Below are 18299 nucleotides of genomic sequence, written 5' to 3'. Positions count from 1 at the left end.
ATAGAATAGAATTGCAAATAGAATAAAAAAAAGAATAGCATTTAATAGAACATAATATAGTAGGATTAAAAAAATAGAAAAGAATAAAATAGAACAAATATATCCATCGTCTGAAATTCAACATTTCAAAAATTCTATTTTCCAATTCGAATTTCGAATCGATTTGAAAATAACAAATATAAGAATTGAATTTTGAAAATGAATTTGAAATCTAATCTGGAAATATATTTCAATAAATACAGGAAAGGTATAAAGGTGAAGTAAGATGAGTATTTCTAATTAAGCTGCTATACAGAAAAGAATAAAAAAGAATAGATGAGAAAAAAAAAAGAAATAGAACACACCAGATCAGAATAGAATAAAACAAAAAATAATAGAATCGAAAAAAAGAGAATAAAATAGAAAATAAGATAATAGATTAGAATGGAAAATAATAGAAAATAAAATAATAGCATAGAAAATAAAATAAAATAATAGTGTAGAATAAAATAAAATAATAGATCAGAATAGAAAATAATAGAAAATAAAATAATAGCATAGAAAATAAAATAAAATAATAGTGTAGAATAAAATAAAATAATAGATCAGAATAGAAAATAATAGAAAATAAAATAATAGCATAGAAAATAAAATAAAATAATAGTGTAGAATAAAATAAAATAATAGATCAGAATAGAAAATAATAGAAAATAAAATAATAGCATAGAAAATAAAATAAAATAATAGAGTAGAATAAAATAAAATAATAGATCAGAATAGAAAATAATAGAAAATAAAATAATAGCATAGAAAATAAAATAAAATAATAGTGTAGAATAAAATAAAATAATAGATCAGAATAGAAAATAATAGAAAATAAAATAATAGAATACAAAATAAAATAAAATAATAGTGTAGAATACAATAAAATAAAATAATAGAATATAATAATATATAAGTTTCATATAGACATCTTTTTGAAACTTTAATTTCGAATTGTTTTGAAAATAACTAATATATGAAATTAATTCCGAAAACAAATCGTTCTAAAGTACTGAATACGAGGAAAGAAAACTATTAACAACGAACAAATCTGAAAAGAAATACATTTTTCCATCATGCACATCTCTAGATTTGACTTCCATCAGTTGAATGGGGGGGGGGGGGGGGTGGTTGAATGGATGGGCAGTAGGATGGAGGGGCAGATGTGTGGATGGCTGACAGGCAAGGAAACAAAACCAAAAGTGTATCTTAAAGCGGAGGTCCACCCTAAAATGGACCTTCCACTCATCGGATTCCCCCCCCCCTCCGGCGCCACAATTGGCACCTTTCAGGGGGGAGGGGGGTGCAGTTACCTGGATAATCCAGGTAACTGCACCCACTTCCGGGCTAGCTCTCTGCGGAAAGGGGCGTACGTTACGCCCCTTTCCGCAAGCGCCCGCCCCCTTCAGCAAGTGCCCCGCTGCCTGCTGGGAAATACACAGCTCCCAGAGGCAGCGGGGACCGTCCTCATTGCGCAGCGCGGCTCGCGCATGCGCAGTAGGGAACCGGGAAATGAAGCCGAAAGGTTCCATTTCCTGATTCCCATACCCAAGATGGCGGCGGCAGCACCCGAGAGACGATCTAGAGATCGGCTTCGGGTGCCGACATCGCGGGCGCGCTGGACAGGTAAGTGTCACTATTTTAAAAGCCAGCAGCTGCAGTATTGGTAGCTGCTGGCTTTTAAAAAAAAAAAAAAAACGCGGAGTCCCGGCGGAGTCCCGCTTTAAGCCAAAACTTTTTGGCGGTTTTGGGTTGGGAAGGCGCTGTCCGTGTCCCAAAAATTCTATTCACTGGCCCCGCATTGGGGTCATCTTTAAAATTGTTTGCCACCCTATTGCCGGTTAGTTGGGCTGTGAAGATAACGTTTTTTTTTTTTTGTTTAACAAAGGTGGAAAGCAGTGACGGCAAACTAACACCATCCACCCATCCCCCCCGGGGGGGATAGACGGGAAGACAAGGCGGTGATTGCACAAAAAAGCGCTCCCCACCCCCCCAGACAGACTCCAAACAGGAAGTCCTGAGACATGATTGGGTGTCCTAAGACTCCCTGGCCAATCGGGTCTCAGGACTTGCTTCCCGATAGGCTGGGAGGAGAATCAGGAAGATGACGGCAAATCTTATTTCGCTATTGTCACACACCTGGGTGGGCTCGGGGCACAGTGCTCTGCGCCCTGAGCCCACCCTTTTTTTAAGCCAATTTAAGCCTCTGGCTCTCTAATCACGTGCTTCAAAAAAAAAAAAAACTTTTGGAATCCATGTGTCTGGCGCCCTGCATGTAGATTAGGGGTCGGGTACATGGATCAGGGAGGTGGTGCCCCTGCGCCCCGTATGGCCAGGCCACCACTGGTGGAAAGTGATGTACATGTGCCGCTTGTTTATTCCAGGTGGATAACAGACTTAGAATCAGTCTCATGTTTTTCCTTACAGATCGGCTCGTACTTTGGGTCAGTGCTGAGTGTGGCCCGCCTGAACCTATCACATATTCTTTTGGTTGGAGCCCCAACATATTATTCTCTAGAGGGTCCAGGTGGGCGGGTTTACCTGTGTCCCCTCCCCACTCAGGTGAGGATCTTCCAAAGTAGAAATCACAGTAGAAATTGCATTTGCTAGTTGTCACTGTGGTATCAAGATATTCTGAGCTGTCACATAATTTGTAGGCAATGAAATTATGTGTTGTCATTGGAATTTTCTGTTGTGTCGTTAGAGTTGCCATTGAGCTGTGTTTGGTTTCCAGGAAGTGAACTCTGAGGACGCTCCCATTACCATCATGTGTCCGGAGACCCTGCAGGGTGACACCGGCCAGCCCGTGGGCCATTTTGGTTCTGCCATCTCAGTTCTGCCAGATCTCTCTGGGGACCAGCTGCCGGATCTGGCTGTTGGTGCCCCGTGTGAGGACAACTATCAGGGGGCTGTCTACATCTTCCTGGGACAACCAGGGGGCTTCAGACCTTCATATACACAGGTAAGATCTGTTGTCCTTACCTCTTCATAACAAACAACTAGACATTAAACTGCCCCAATCACAAGAAGACTTTCCCTCTTTATGACAAATGTCAGGATAGCATCACCAGATAACATAACCAAAGACCTTGAGTCATAACCAGGCATTTTCAGCATTATTGCCAGGAGGCCTTTTTAAAGACCAGAGCTAAATCAAGGAATTGCTAGATGGTCTTCAGCTATTTGCGTGAGTGACCTTAGTGATCTTAGTAACCTGATCCTGTTGTTTGCATACCTGTTGCTAACCTGGTTTGCCTTGAATCTTCCTATCTTCTGATTACCAATTGCTTGCCCAACTTGCTTTGGACCTTCTTCTCTGCCTACCCATTGCTGACCAAGCTAGTTCCCGACCAAAGCTCGTTTCTGTCTGCTTTCCTTTCCAGTGTGACCGTGGTCTGTTTCCTGACCACAACACTGCCTCGCTGCCTATCTACAAGAGTGTACCACGACCATGACATTTTACACAGTTTGCCACAGAGGTGTTTATTTTCAGGTTGGACGTTCAGTACTCGTGCCACTTTGTGCCTTCTCACTTCATGACAATTAAACAAGTAGACATTAAACAGCCCTATCACAGAAAAAAACTTTACGTCTCTATGACAGATACCTAAATATCAAACTGCCCATCACAAGAACAATATGACTCTATGACAAATATCAAGATATCAAATGACCCCATCACAAGAACAACCTTAGATCTATATGACAAATAACTTGATATCAAACTGCCCCATCGTAAGAGGAACCTCATGTCTTGAGGACAAATAACTGGATATCAAACTGCCCCATAATAATAGGAACCTTATGTCTTCATGACAAATAACTGGATATGAAACGGCCCCACCACAAGAAGAACCTTACATCTCCATGACAAATAACTAACTGGATACCAAACTGCCCCACCACAAGAAGAACCTTACATCTCCATGACAAATAACTAACTGGATACCAAACTGCCCCACCACAAGAAGAACCTTACATCTCCATGACAAATAACAAAATGATATTTGTTATATTGTCCATGACAAATATCAAACGGTCCCACCACAAGAAGAACCTTACATCTCCCTAACAAATAATTGGATATCAAAACTTTCCATCATAAGAAGAACGTTGCGTCCCCATGGCAAATAACTGGATATGAAACGCCTCCACCACAAGAAGAACCCTTACATCTCAATGACAAATAACTGGATATCAAACTGTCCCATCATAATAGGAACCTTATGTCTCCATGACAAATAACTGGATATCAAACTGCCCCATCATAATAGGAATCTTATGTCTTCATGACAAATAACTGGATATCAAACTGCCCCATCATAATAGGACCTTATGTCTTCATGACAAATAACTGGATATCAAACTGCCCCATCATAATAGGACCTTATGTCTTCATGACAAATAACTGGATATCAAACTGCCCCATCATAATAGGACCTTATGTCTTCATGACAAATAACTGGATATGAAATAGCCCCACCACAAGAAGAACCTTACATCTCCATGAAAAATAAATACTGTAGATATCAAACTTCCCATCATAAGGAAAACCTTACCTCTCCATGACAAATAACTAACTGGATGCCAAACTGCCCCACCACATAAAGAACCTTACGTCTCCATAATAAATAACTGGATATCAAATGGCCCCACCACAAGAAGAACCTTACGTCTCCATGACAAATAAAAAAAACGATATTTGTTATATTGTCAATGACAAATATCAAACGGTCCCACCACAAGAAGAACCTCACATCTCAATGACAAATAACTGGATATCAAAATGCCCATCACACGAAGAACCTTGCGTCCCCATGATAAATAACTGGATATGAAACGGCCCCACCACAAGAAGAACCTTACATCTCCATGACAAATAGCTGGATGTCAAATGGCTCCACCACAAGAAGAACCTTACACCTTCATAACAAATAACTGGATATCAAACTACACATCACAAGAGGAATCTTATTTCTCCAGGACAAATAGCTAGAAATCAAACTGTCCCAACAGGATGGTTCTTACTTCTCCATGACAAATACAGAAAAGGATATAAATGTAATCATTGGATTTATACAACACAGAAAATGATTCTCTCGCGCTCGTCTCTTCATTTTATTTGATCTTACTAGAATGGTAAACCTGAGATGGAGAACGCAAAACCATTGGAAAAACCACAAGGGACAACACACAGGCCACCATTCTGCCTTTCTAAACCCATAATTCAGACTCAGAGGTGACCATTGTGATCACTTAATGTCTTCCTTATAATTTAACCAGTGGAAGTCCTGAATTGACAGTTCCCCCGATTGTACGCCCATTGATGGCGTCGGTTTGCCACATTCGTAAAGCTGCTGCAAGTCATTTCATTTCTCCATATGACAGGAAAGGGAGGATAATCCGGGACAGCAATTTGGAGAATTGGATTTTGTCAGTTTCTAAAGACTTTTTGTTCCTTGTCATTATGAATGTTGGCAATCTTTTCTCCAGACGGCCCAATAATTGCTTGATGCTAAACCATCAATTTTCATTGTAACAAGGACCTATAAAAAAAAACAAAATGCTGTCTCCCCTTTATTATGTCTATAAATAGTGAAAAACAATGATTTTTAATCTCCTAATTCCATAATTACAATTTTTACAAAGTCTAAATTTATGACTTCTTCCTCCTCACAATTATGTCCATAAAATGACACATTTTAATCTTATAATTGTGCGAAATGACACAGGAAGAGATCATCTTCCTCTTTTATGAGTCTCCAAGTCTTGGCCATGAACTGATGGTGAAATAAGAAAAAGGAGAACAGTTGGGACTTTATAATGGGGTGACCTGGTAAGGTCAATTGCCTCCATCCCTATCTATATGTCAGAAAACAGAGGGGGAAGGGGATTGGGACTTTGAATGAAGCATGGAGGTATAAAGAATTCAGTTTATTGTATACAGGTGATACTCGAAAAGTTAGAATATCGTGCATACGTTCATTTATTTCACTAATGCAACTTAAAAGGTGAAACTAATATATGAGATGGACTCATTGCATGCAAAGCAAGATAGTTCAAGCCGTGATTTGTCATAACTGTGATGAATATGGCTTACAGCTCAGGAAAACCCCAAATCCACAATCTCAAAAAATTTGAATATTACATGCAACCAATAAAACAAGGATTGTACATAGAAGAATATCGGACCTCTGAAAAGTAGAAGCATGCATATGTACTCAGTACTGGGTTTGGGCCCCTCAATGCGCCGTGGCATGGAAGCTTCAGCCTGCGGCACTGCTGAGGTGTTATGGAAGACCAGGATGCTTCAATAGCGGCCTTCAGCTCTTCTACATTGTTCGGTCTCATGCCTCTCATCTTTCTCCTGGCAACGCCACATAGATTCTCTCTGGGGTTCAGGTCGGGCGAGTTTGCTGGCCAATCAAGCACAGTAATCCCACGGTCATTGAACCAGGTTTTGCAGTGTGGGCAGGTGCCAAGTCCTGCTGGAAACTGAAGTCAACATCCCCATAGAGCGTTGATGGCGAACCTTGGCACTCCAGATGTTTTAGAACTACATTCCCCATGATGCTCAACTACAATGCAGAGTGCAGGAGCATCATGGGAAATGTAGTTCAAAAACATCAGGGGTGCCAAGGTTCTCCATCACTGCCATAGAGCTTGTCTGCGGAAGGAAGCACAAAGTGCTCCAAAATCTCCTGGTAGACTGCTGCATTGACTTAATGAAGCACAGAGGACCAACACCAGCAGATGACACGGCTCCCCAAATCACCACAGACTGTGGAAACCTCACACTGGACTTCAAGCGCCTTGCGGTGTGCGCCGCTCCATTCTTCCTCCATACTCCCGGTTCTTGGTTTCCAAATGAGATCATCGGAAAAGATGACTTTGGACCACTGGGCAACAGACCCGGTCTGTTTTTCTTTAGCCCAGGTAAGACGCTTCTGACGTTGTTTGTTGTTGAGGAGTGGCTTGACAAGAGGAATACGACATTAGAAGCCCATGTCCAGGATCCGTCTGTGGTGTGGCTCTTGTGACTCCAGGCCTCAGTCCACTCCTTGTGAAAGTCCCCAACACTTCCCGAATGGCAAATTTCCTGACAATCCTGTCCAGGCTGCGCTCATCTCTGCTAAAAAATAGAAAAAAGGAGCTGCGCCAAATAATACAAATCAATAAACCAAACACTATAGGAAAAAGTCCATGGAAAGTTTATGCAATTCAGGAAAGGAAAGCAAATCGCACCACAGTGATTCCACACTTCCTTATCACTATTGTGCCCAGCCACCGGCAAAAAAGTGCGCTTACCAGACGGTAAAAGCACAAGGAGCGTTTAGAATCCCAAGCCACTGACAGCTCCTCGCCTTCACCAAAACACCTTGTCACTCAGAGTCAGGAACGAACGATCCATATACTGAAGAATCACATGCCGCTCCGCATTCTCATCAATACCCAAATTGCACGTTCATAAAAAGAAAAGAAGCCTCCCACAGTGTAAAAAACTTCAATGCTCTTTTAATTATAATAGAAATGCACTTACATAAAAACCAAAGATTTTCGCATATAAAAACAAGCCGGGCCGGCAAAACGAGAGCCCGTCCTCCTCTCGTAACACGTGGTGACGTCACAGCGTGCCCTCCCTTTACGCGTTTCGTCATACGTGACGTTTTCGACCGTTTTTGTCGGTGGCTGGGCACAATAGTGATAAGGAAGTGTGGAATCACTGTGGTGCGATCGCTTTCCTTTCCTGAATTGCATAAACTTTCCATGGACTTTTTCCTATAGTGTTTGGTTTATTGATTTGTATTATTTGGCGCAGCTCCTTTTTTCTATTTTTTATCTATGTCCATGTGTGTGTATCCCACAGTGGAGCAGCAGCCTTACATCCTTTGAACATTCATTTGAAATTTTTTCTATTTGTATTTATTTTTAAAATTAATTTCTTGGTTATTCATTTGAAAATATTTTTTCTTGCTTGATAAGTAGGAAAAAAAAACCTTTTTTTGGGGTCTCAGCGCGGTTTTATTTCTTTTGCTCATCTCTGCTGCTTGTGCACCTTTTTCTTCCACCCTTTTCCCATCCACATAACTTTCTATTAATGTGCTTTGATGCAGCAATTTGGGAACATCCGACTTCCTTTGCAATTACCTTTTGAGGCTTTCCCTCGTTATGGAGGGTGTCAATGATGGTTTTCTGCACAACTGTCAAGTCAGCAGTCTTTCCCATGATTGGGATTCCTACTGATCCCGACTGAGAGACCATTTCAAGGCCCGGGAACCCTTTGCAGGTGCAAATATCTGATTAGAGTGGAACACTTTAAGCCTAGAATATCGCACCTTTTCACAATATTCAAATTTTCTAAGATTGTGGATTTGGGGTTTTCATGAGCTGTAAGCCGTAATCATTACAATGATGACAAATCAGGGCTTGGGCTATCTTGCTTTGCATGTAATGAGTAGTGATGGCCGAACGGTTCGCACGGCGGTCGTTTCGCGGCGGATTTTGGCCGTTCGCGGTCCGCTCGTTCGCTCGACTATTGGCGTAGTTCGCCCCGGCGGACTTACGTGTTTAATGTGTAAAAGAACTTTGACCTATGATGACACATCCATCATGGGGTACAAGACAGCCAATTGAGACATGACAGCACATGGACACTTGGACATTCCCCCTAACCTATAAATACACCCGATCCAGCGGCCATTTTACATTCTTTCTTCTGTCACTATAGGGAAAGGTTGCTGTGTGGAGTAGGGACAGATAAATCGCTAGCTATTTGGTACACAAAAGTTCTTTTCAGGACTGGTATAGGTGTTAGGTGTATATAGGTTTGCTGTGCTACTGATTGTTGCAGCAGCCTGAGTGTCTTTTGTCAGTTTAGAGAAAGGGAGAGGACGCTGTGTGCTGTAGGGACAGTCAGTTTAGTCGTCATCATCATCATCATCATCATTAGCTGTTACTATCAGGTCCACAAAAGAGCTATTCCAGTAACCAGTAATTGTTCCAGTCTCCTCTTTTTTGCCAGTTTATATAGAGACAGGAAGGAAGCAGTGTGTCAGGCAGTGAGGGTCAGTTTAAAGACTTGCTGTTACTATTAGTTCCACAAAGGTTCTTTTCAGGACTGGTATCAGTGGTATGGTAATAGGCTTGTACACGTATAATATTCTTTCTTCCAAATATAGAAAGAATATTATACTTGACTGCTGCCCTTCTGCTGCAGTCTGCTAATCATTCACAACTCACTTGTTCCACAAAGTTCTTTATCAGGACTGGTAACTTGGTCTGTGTAGGGTGCTACAGTACATAGGGTTGAGTGCGGTACAGTCTGCCGTTCTGTAAGGACCGCTATCGGTCCACAATAGATAGGGTTGAGGTGCACCACTGCTGACCACTGCCCTCCACTGCAGCAGTCCTTCATTGGTATAGGGACTGACGTACAGTCTGCTAATCAGTCACACACAACCTACTTGGTCCACAAAAGTTCTTATAAGGACTGGTAACTTGGTCTAGGGTGCTACAGTACATAGGGTTGAGTGAGGTACAGTCTGCTATTCTATAAGGACTGTTATCGGTCCACAATACATAGGGTTGAGGTGCACTACTGCTGACCGCTGCCCTATACTGCAGCAGTCCTTCATTGGTATAGGGACTGACGTACAGTCTGCTAATTATTAACACACAACCTGCTTGGTCCACAAAAGTGCTGTGCTGACTTACTCCTGGGGGTTCTTATTATGAGGGGATCACACCATCCCTGTGCTGTGCTGACTTACTCCTGGGGCTGCTTACGGTGCTGCTGTCAGTGCTGTATATCACGGTGCTGATGTCAGTGCTTAATGTCACGCTTCTGATGTCAGTGCTCTCTATCACGGTGTTGCTGTCAATGCTGTATGTCACGGTGCTGATGTCAGTGCTGTATGTCACGCTTCTGATGTCAGTACTCTCTATCACGGTGCTGCTGTCAGTGCTGTATATCACAGTGCTGATGTCAGTGCTGTATGTCACGCTTCTGATGTCAGTGCTCTCTATCACGGTGTTGCTGTCAATGCTGTATGTCACGGTGCTGATGTCAGTGCTCTCTATCACGGTGCTGTTGTCAGATGCCTCTATCACGGTGCAGGTGTCATTGCTGTATATCATGGTGCTGGTGTTAGTGCTTTATGTCACGGTGCTGATGTCAGTGCTCTCTATCACGGTGCTGGTGTCAGATTACTCTATCACGGTGCAGGTGTCATTGCTGTATGTCACGCTGCTGGTGATCATCTCCTGCACCCTCTTCTTTGCCTACCCTGACCTTCCCTCTCCTCCATTGCCTTCATGCGCTCCACAGTCCTGAATTGTCAGAACAATTTCCCATATAAAAAAAGAATGCTTGTAGTTATCGATCCCAAATTCACCTCATACATGTGTTATGTCATTGGCCATGTGGTGGGACTATGTTTGCCCAGCTAATAATTATCTTGTGGCTGCAAATTTGACCTAAAGGTTGGCGAAGTTCGCCTCCCATTGAAGTCAATGGGGCCCGCGGCGAACGTTCGGTTTCGCGAACGGTCGGCCTCGTTCGCGGTCCGCGTTCGCGAAACGTCCCGTCGGAAGTTCGTCCATCACTAGTAATGAGTCCATCTCATATATTAGTTTCACCTTTTAAGTTGCATTAGTGAAATAAATTAACTTTTGCACGATATTCAAATTTTTCAAGTATCAGTACCTGTAAATGAACATACAAACGCTAATCATGAGTAAGTAAGTATATATCCAATGCATGCATGTTATATATAAGTATATCCAATACAATTATAATAACTGGTACAAGTCATAAAAATGTATATCTATACATACAATACAGACGTTTTGCCACATGATTATAAATGATTAATATAAAAAAATGATACATACTGACCGATACAAAAAAAAACAGTCACTTCCAGCGCTAATAGGTCTTCCAAGGTGTGGAGTAACAGATGTCAGATAAAATGGTGGTGTGAAAGGTATATATGGTATCCAATACTGGGTGGATGCTGCCTTCCTCAGACGGGGTAATCTGAAAGGAACTACAAGAAAAAAACAGAAACGGAAGGAGCGCACACCTAGTGCGTTACCAGAGATAATTTAATAAGAAGACATTTTTATATAAAAGTGGATTTTCACAAAATGCAGCCGACAAAAGGCCATAAAAACAGTGCATAGACATGCACAGAACACGGGGTACAGCCAACACTAAGCCTAGCTCTGAGGAAGGGGGCGCGCCCGCCGAAACGCGTTGGCTGTACTCCGTGTTCTGTGCATGTCCGTGCACTGTTTTTATGGCCTTTTGTCGGCTGCATTTTGTGATAACCCACTTTTATATAAAAAATGTCTTATTATTAAATTATCTTTGGTAATGCACTAGGTGCGCGCGCCTTCCATTTCTCTTTTTCTTATACTGACAAATATTAATTGAATCATGGGGGCGCGGCATATAGCATATGCTCCTCGTATTTGCCACTCCCAGTGGCTCTGGACTGATTAACCACTTGCTTACTGGGCACTTAAACCCCCCTCCTGCCCAGACCAATTTTCAGCTTTCAGCGCTGATGCACTTTGAATGACAATTGCGCGGGCATACAACACTGTACCCAAATGACATTTTTATCATTTTTTCCCAAAAATAGAACTTTCTTTTGGTGGTATTTAGTTACAGCTCGGAGTTTTATTTTTTGCTAAACAAACAAAAAAAGATGCAAAAAATAAAAAAAAATCATGTTTAATAGTTTGTTATAAAATTTTGCAAACGGGTCATTTTTCTCCTTCATTGAAGTGCGCTGATGAGGTGGCACTGATAGGCTGCACTGGTGGGCACTGATGGGCTGCATTGGTGGTCACTGATAGGCTGCATTGGTGGGCACTGATAGGCTGCACTGGTGGGCACTGATAGGCATAGTTAAGGCGGCACTAATAGGCACAGATAAGGCGGCACCAATGGGCACAGATAAGGCGGCACTGATGGGCAAAGATGGGCACAGATAAGATGGCATAGATGGGTGTCACGGATGGGTGGCACAGATGGGCACTGATAGGTACCACTGATAGATGGGACTGATGGGCACTGATAGGTGGCACTGATAGTTGGCTCTGATAGGTGGCACTGCTGGGCACTGATGGGCGGCACTGCTGGGCACTGGTAGATGACACTGATGGGCACGGATATGTGGCACTGGGGTGCAGCACCTTTGTTAAGGCAGATTGTGGGCACTGCTGGGTGGCACTGTGGGCACTGCTGGGTGGCACTGTGGGCACTGCTGGGTGGCATTGACGGGGGCACTTACTTTTTATTAATGTGGCACTGGCAGGGGGCAGGTGGGCACTAGCAGGGCTGGCCGTGATCGGGACTGATGTCCCGATCACAGCCGCCGGTGATCGGCTTTTTTTTTTCTCCTCGCGCTTACAGAGCGAGGAGGAATAATAGCCGATTACCGGCTCCGTTATATCACATGATCAGCTGTCATTGGCTGACAGCTGATCACGTGATAAAGGGTCGGGATCGACCCCTTGCACAGATCGGTGATCAGGCGAGTCTCGTAGACTCGCCGATCACAGAGTGCGCCTCGTGCGCCCCTCAGGGGGCGCGCAGGCCACTCGTGCACGGGGCGACGTCAATAGACGTAGTCCCGGAAAAGGAGATCCGCGCTGTAGCCGTCATTTGGCTATAGCGCGGGTCTCAAGTGGTTAAAACTGACTGAAAATCTTTTTGCATATGGCCAACTTAAAGTGGTTGTAAACCCTTACAACATACTTTGACCTACAGGTAAGCCTAGATTAAGGCTTACCTGTAGGTCCAAGAAATATCTCCTAAACCTACACGGTTTAGGAGATATTTGCCGAAAGACAGGCGCACTGAGCGCGGCACCGTCAATGGCGAATATGCCGCTCATGGCGTGGGAGTGACATCATCGTGGCTTCGCCGAATGACAGCGGGCGGAGCAGCGAGACCCACCGAGAAAGATGGATGCGCCGGACTACAGGGGACAGCGGGGACATCGCTGGCTCCTGTGTCAGGTAAGTGACACATAATGGACTACTATGCGATGCGATGCGATGCGATGCGATGCGATGCATAGTAGTCCATTATGCTTTACCTTTGCAGGGAATGAAAGAGGAAGTAACACTCATCAGGGTTTACTTCCTCTTTAAGGGAAGATATCGTATTTGGGAATTAGGCTTCATCCACACATGGCCTGACCTCGCTCGTATCCCATTCTTGTCCTGCAGAGAATTACTGGAAGTCTATTAAGCAGCAGAATGAAGTTTTTTGGGCGGTCTCTGAGAGGGAATCTGGATCTGACGGGGGATGGACTTCCAGATCTGACTGTGGGGAGTGAAGGCCAAGTCTTTGTACTGAGGTGAGAAGAAGCCAATTATTGTATCTGATATAAAAGTTTCATCATACGAGACAAATGTCTTCATAATCTGACTCTACCACCTCAGATTGCAAGTTCAGATCTCTGGCTCTACGTTTCTTTTTTTTTTTTAACATTCAGATCTCATCCGGTTGTCTCTCTGTCGGTGTCCATGAGATTCCACCCCCGAGAAATTCCACTTTCCTCCTACGAATGTTCAGTATTAAATAGGAGCGAGCAGGCGGTGAATGTCGCAGTGTGTTTCACCCGGGAGTTGAGGAGTGCCCGGCATGTAGGTGAGGGTCTGAGGGTCCACCCGATTTTTGGGCCTTTCGACTCAACTGCCCCATTACACATTAACAAATTCCTTTCATATACTTAAGTAAATTATGGAAACTGTGGTAGGCTTCCGTGGATCAGACCCCAACATCCCAACATCCCAACATCCCAACATCCCAACATCCCAACATCCATTAGTATAAATATTAGAGGGGTCATCTAAACTTGATATTTTGAAGCTATGCTGCCTGACAGTCTCTTCTATCTACTGGGGACTCTATAGATGAGATTTCGGTGTTAAGTTCCTGGCTCTGAACAGCTGCTGTGCCCGATAAGAGGGGTGGTATATTATGGAGACCAAAGCAGAAGTATTGGGGCAACCCCAAGGAGGGTAGGAACAGAATGGGGACCTCCCTCCCCCCCAACTGGAACTCCCAGTTATAAGAAGCCAGACGTAGAGCCCAGCAGTCTTCACCTATATCTGAATGTCTATACGTACCTTATGGTGTGGTCCAGGCCTTGTGAAAAAGGGGAAAAAAAAGATATTCATATCTGACGTTACAAATTCCAATGAATCCATTACAATCCAATCACTGACTGTCTCTTTTCGCCCCAGGTGGAATCTCGGCACAGGTGAACTACACGCTCATGCTGGACGCGGCGTTCATTTTGACCCGAGCCGTCTTTTCCCACCAACCTCGTTCCAGAACAATGAACGGGTCCTTAGAGATGGCCGAGACGCCAAGCTGTGCCCACCACACCGTAATCATTCCTGTTAGTTATCATGTAATACCAACCTAACTGACCCACATCCCATATATTTCCACTAATTGACTGCATGTTGTGTTACCCTTTGGAATATACAAAAAAAAATCCCATCATTATATGTAGAGAAAATACAACATTTATGTCTCTCCACCGCCATCAATAACACGAGAACATTATAATCTGTATGTAAAATAAAGCACGCCCTTCCACTTATAATATCCACCATCTGATTAGTGGATGAATGCAATGGATATGGTAGTAGTATATAACATTAATGCAGATCCAAACCTACCACAAATAATAACCCCCACCCTAATTCTATCCTGCTCCTAAGAATAACCCTCACCCTCATTCCACCCTACCACTAAGAATCACCCTCACCCTCATTCCACCCTACCACTAAGGGTAACCCTCACCCTCATTCCACCCTACCACTAAGGGTAACCCTCACCCTCATTCCACCCTACCGCTAAGAATAACCCTCACCCTCATTCCACCCTACCACTAAGAATCACCCTCACCCTCATTCCACCCTACCACTAAGGGTAACCCTCACCCTCATTCCACCCTACCACTAAGGGTAACCCTCACCCTCATTCCACCCTACCACTAAGAATCACTCTCACCCTCATTCCACCCTACCACTAAGGGTAACCCTCACCCTCATTCCACCCTACCACTAAGGGTAACCCTCACCCTCATTTCACCCTACCGCTAAGAATAACCCTCACCCTCATTCCACCCTACCACTAAGAATCACCCTCACCCTCATTCCACCCTACCACTAAGGGTAACCCTCACCCTCATTCCACCCTACCACTAAGGGTAACCCTCACCCTTATTCCACCCTACCACTAAGAATCACCCTCACCCTCATTCCACCCTACCACTAAGAATCACCCTCATTCCACCCTACCACTAAGAATCACCCTCATTCCACCCTACCACTAAGGGTAACCCTCACCCTCATTCCACCCTACCACTAAGAATCACCCTCACCCTCATTCCACCCTACCACTAAGAATCACCCTCACCCTCATTCCACCCTACCACAAAGAGTAACCCTCACCCTCATTCCACCCTACCACTAAGAATCACCCTCATTCCACCCTACCACTAAGAATAACCCTCATTCCACCCTACCACTAAGAATAACCCTCACCCTCATTCCACCCTACCACAAAGAGTAACCCTCACCCTCATTCCACCCTACCACTAAGAATCACCTTCACCCTCATTCCACCCTACCACTAAGAATAACCCTCATTCCACCCTACCACTAAGAATCACCCTCATTCCACCCTACCACTAAGAATCACCCTCATTCCACCCTACCACTAAGAATCACCCTCATTCCACCCTACCACTAAGAATCACCTTCACCCTCATTTCACCCTACCACTAAGAATCACCCTCACCCTCATTCTACCCTACCACTAAGAATCACCCTCATTCCACCCTACCACTAAGAATCACCCTCACCCTCATTCCACCCTACCACTAAGAATCACCTTCACCCTCATTCCACCCTACCACTAAGAATCACCTTCACCCTCATTTCACCCTACCACTAAGAATCACCCTCATTCCACCCTACCACTAATAATCACCCTCACCCTTATTCCACCCTACTACTAAGAATCACCCTCATTCCACCCTACCACTAAGAATCACCCTCACCCTCATTCCACCCTACCACTAAGAATAACCCTCACCCTCATTCCACCCTACCACTAAGAATCACCTTCACCCTCATTTCACCCTACCACTAAGAATCACCCTCATTCCACCCTACCACTAAGAATCACCCTCATTCCACCCTACCACTAAGAATCACCCTCATTCCACCCTACCACTAAGAATCACCCTCATTCCACCCTACCACTAAGAATCACCCTCATTCCACCCTACCACTAAGAATCACCCTCACCCTCATTCCACCCTACCACTAAGAATAACCATCACCCCCATTCCACCCTACCACTAAGAATCACCCTCACTCTCATTCCACCCTACCACTAAGAATAACCCTTACCCTCATTCCACCCTACCACTAAGAATAACCCTCACCCTCATTCCACCCTACCACTAAGAATAACCCTTACCCTCATTCCACCCTACCACAAAGAGTAACCCTCACCCTCATTCCACCCTACCACTAAGAATCACCCTCATTCCACCCTACCACTAAGAATCACCCTCATTCCACCCTACCACTAAGAATAACCCTCATTCCACCCTACCACTAAGAATCACCCTCATTCCACCCTACCACTAAGAATAACCCTCACCCTCATTCCACCCTACCACAAAGAGTAACCCTCACCCTCATTCCACCCTACCACTAAGAATCACCTTCACCCTCATTTCACCCTACCACTAAGAATCACCCTCATTCCACCCTACCACTAATAATCACCCTCACCCTTATTCCACCCTACTACTAAGAATCACCCTCATTCCACCCTACCACTAAGAATAACCCTCACCCTCATTCCACCCTACCACTAAGAATCACCTTCACCCTCATTTCACCCTACCACTAAGAATCACCCTCATTCCACCCTACCACTAAGAATCACCCTCATTCCACCCTACCACTAAGAATCACCCTCATTCCACCCTACCACTAAGAATCACCCTCATTCCACCCTACCACTAAGAATCACCCTCATTCCACCCTACCACTAAGAATCACCCTCACCCTCATTCCACCCTACCACTAAGAATAACCCTCACCCTCATTCCACCCTACCACTAAGAATCACCCTCACCCTCATTCCACCCTACCACTAAGAATAACCCTTACCCTCATTCCACCCTACCACTAAGAATAACCCTCACCCTCATTCCACCCTACCACTAAGAATCACCCTCATTCCACCCTACCACTAAGAATCACCCTCACCCTCATTCCACCCTACCACTAAGAATCACCCTCACCCTCATTCCACCCTACCACTAAGAATAACCCTCACCCTCATTCCACCCTACCACTAAGAATCACCCTCACTCTCATTCCACCCTACCACTAAGAATAACCCTTACCCTCATTCCACCCTACCACTAAGAATAACCCTCACCCTCATTCCACCCTACCACTAAGAATAACCCTTACCCTCATTCCACCCTACCACAAAGAGTAACCCTCACCCTCATTCCACCCTACCACTAAGAATCACCCTCATTCCACCCTACCACTAAGAATCACCCTCATTCCACCCTACCACTAAGAATAACCCTCATTCCACCCTACCACTAAGAATCACCCTCATTCCACCCTACCACTAAGAATAACCCTCACCCTCATTCCACCCTACCACAAAGAGTAACCCTCACCCTCATTCCACCCTACCACTAAGAATCACCTTCACCCTCATTCCACCCTACCACTAAGAATAACCCTCATTCCACCCTACCACTAAGAATCACCCTCATTCCACCCTACCACTAAGAATCACCCTCACCCTCATTCCACCCTACCACTAAGAATCACCTTCACCCTCATTTCACCCTACCACTAAGAATCACCCTCACCCTCATTCCACCCTACCACTAAGAATCACCCTCATTCCACCCTACCACTAAGAATCACCCTCACCCTCATTCCACCCTACCACTAAGAATCACCTTCACCCTCATTCCACCCTACCACTAAGAATCACCTTCACCCTCATTTCACCCTACCACTAAGAATCACCCTCATTCCACCCTACCACTAATAATCACCCTCACCCTTATTCCACCCTACTACTAAGAATCACCCTCATTCCACCCTACCACTAAGAATCACCCTCACCCTCATTCCACCCTACCACTAAGAATAACCCTCACCCTCATTCCACCCTACCACTAAGA

At 44.3% G+C, this 18299-nt stretch overlaps 1 protein-coding gene across 1 annotated transcript in view; it reads left to right on the top strand.

Annotated features, from left to right (window-relative positions):
• Positions 1 to 18299, top strand: part of LOC144000322 (integrin alpha-D-like) — a 123399-nt gene that overhangs the window by 62240 nt on the left and 42860 nt on the right. The window contains exons 13-17 of the mRNA XM_077494060.1: positions 2449 to 2583; positions 2756 to 2983; positions 13267 to 13397; positions 13536 to 13690; positions 14290 to 14447. Coding sequence (XP_077350186.1) covers positions 2449 to 2583; positions 2756 to 2983; positions 13267 to 13397; positions 13536 to 13690; positions 14290 to 14447 — 807 coding nt within the window. The remainder of the gene's footprint in view (positions 1 to 2448; positions 2584 to 2755; positions 2984 to 13266; positions 13398 to 13535; positions 13691 to 14289; positions 14448 to 18299) is intronic.

This window comes from Lithobates pipiens, unplaced genomic scaffold, assembly GCF_037356315.1.
Source record: "Lithobates pipiens isolate NorthernLeopardFrog02 unplaced genomic scaffold, aLitPip1_a1.2 Scaffold_22, whole genome shotgun sequence".
Taxonomy (NCBI): domain Eukaryota; kingdom Metazoa; phylum Chordata; class Amphibia; order Anura; family Ranidae; genus Lithobates; species Lithobates pipiens.
The sequence above is the reverse complement of the archived record's forward strand: the minus strand, read 5'-3'. Positions and strand labels throughout refer to the sequence as shown.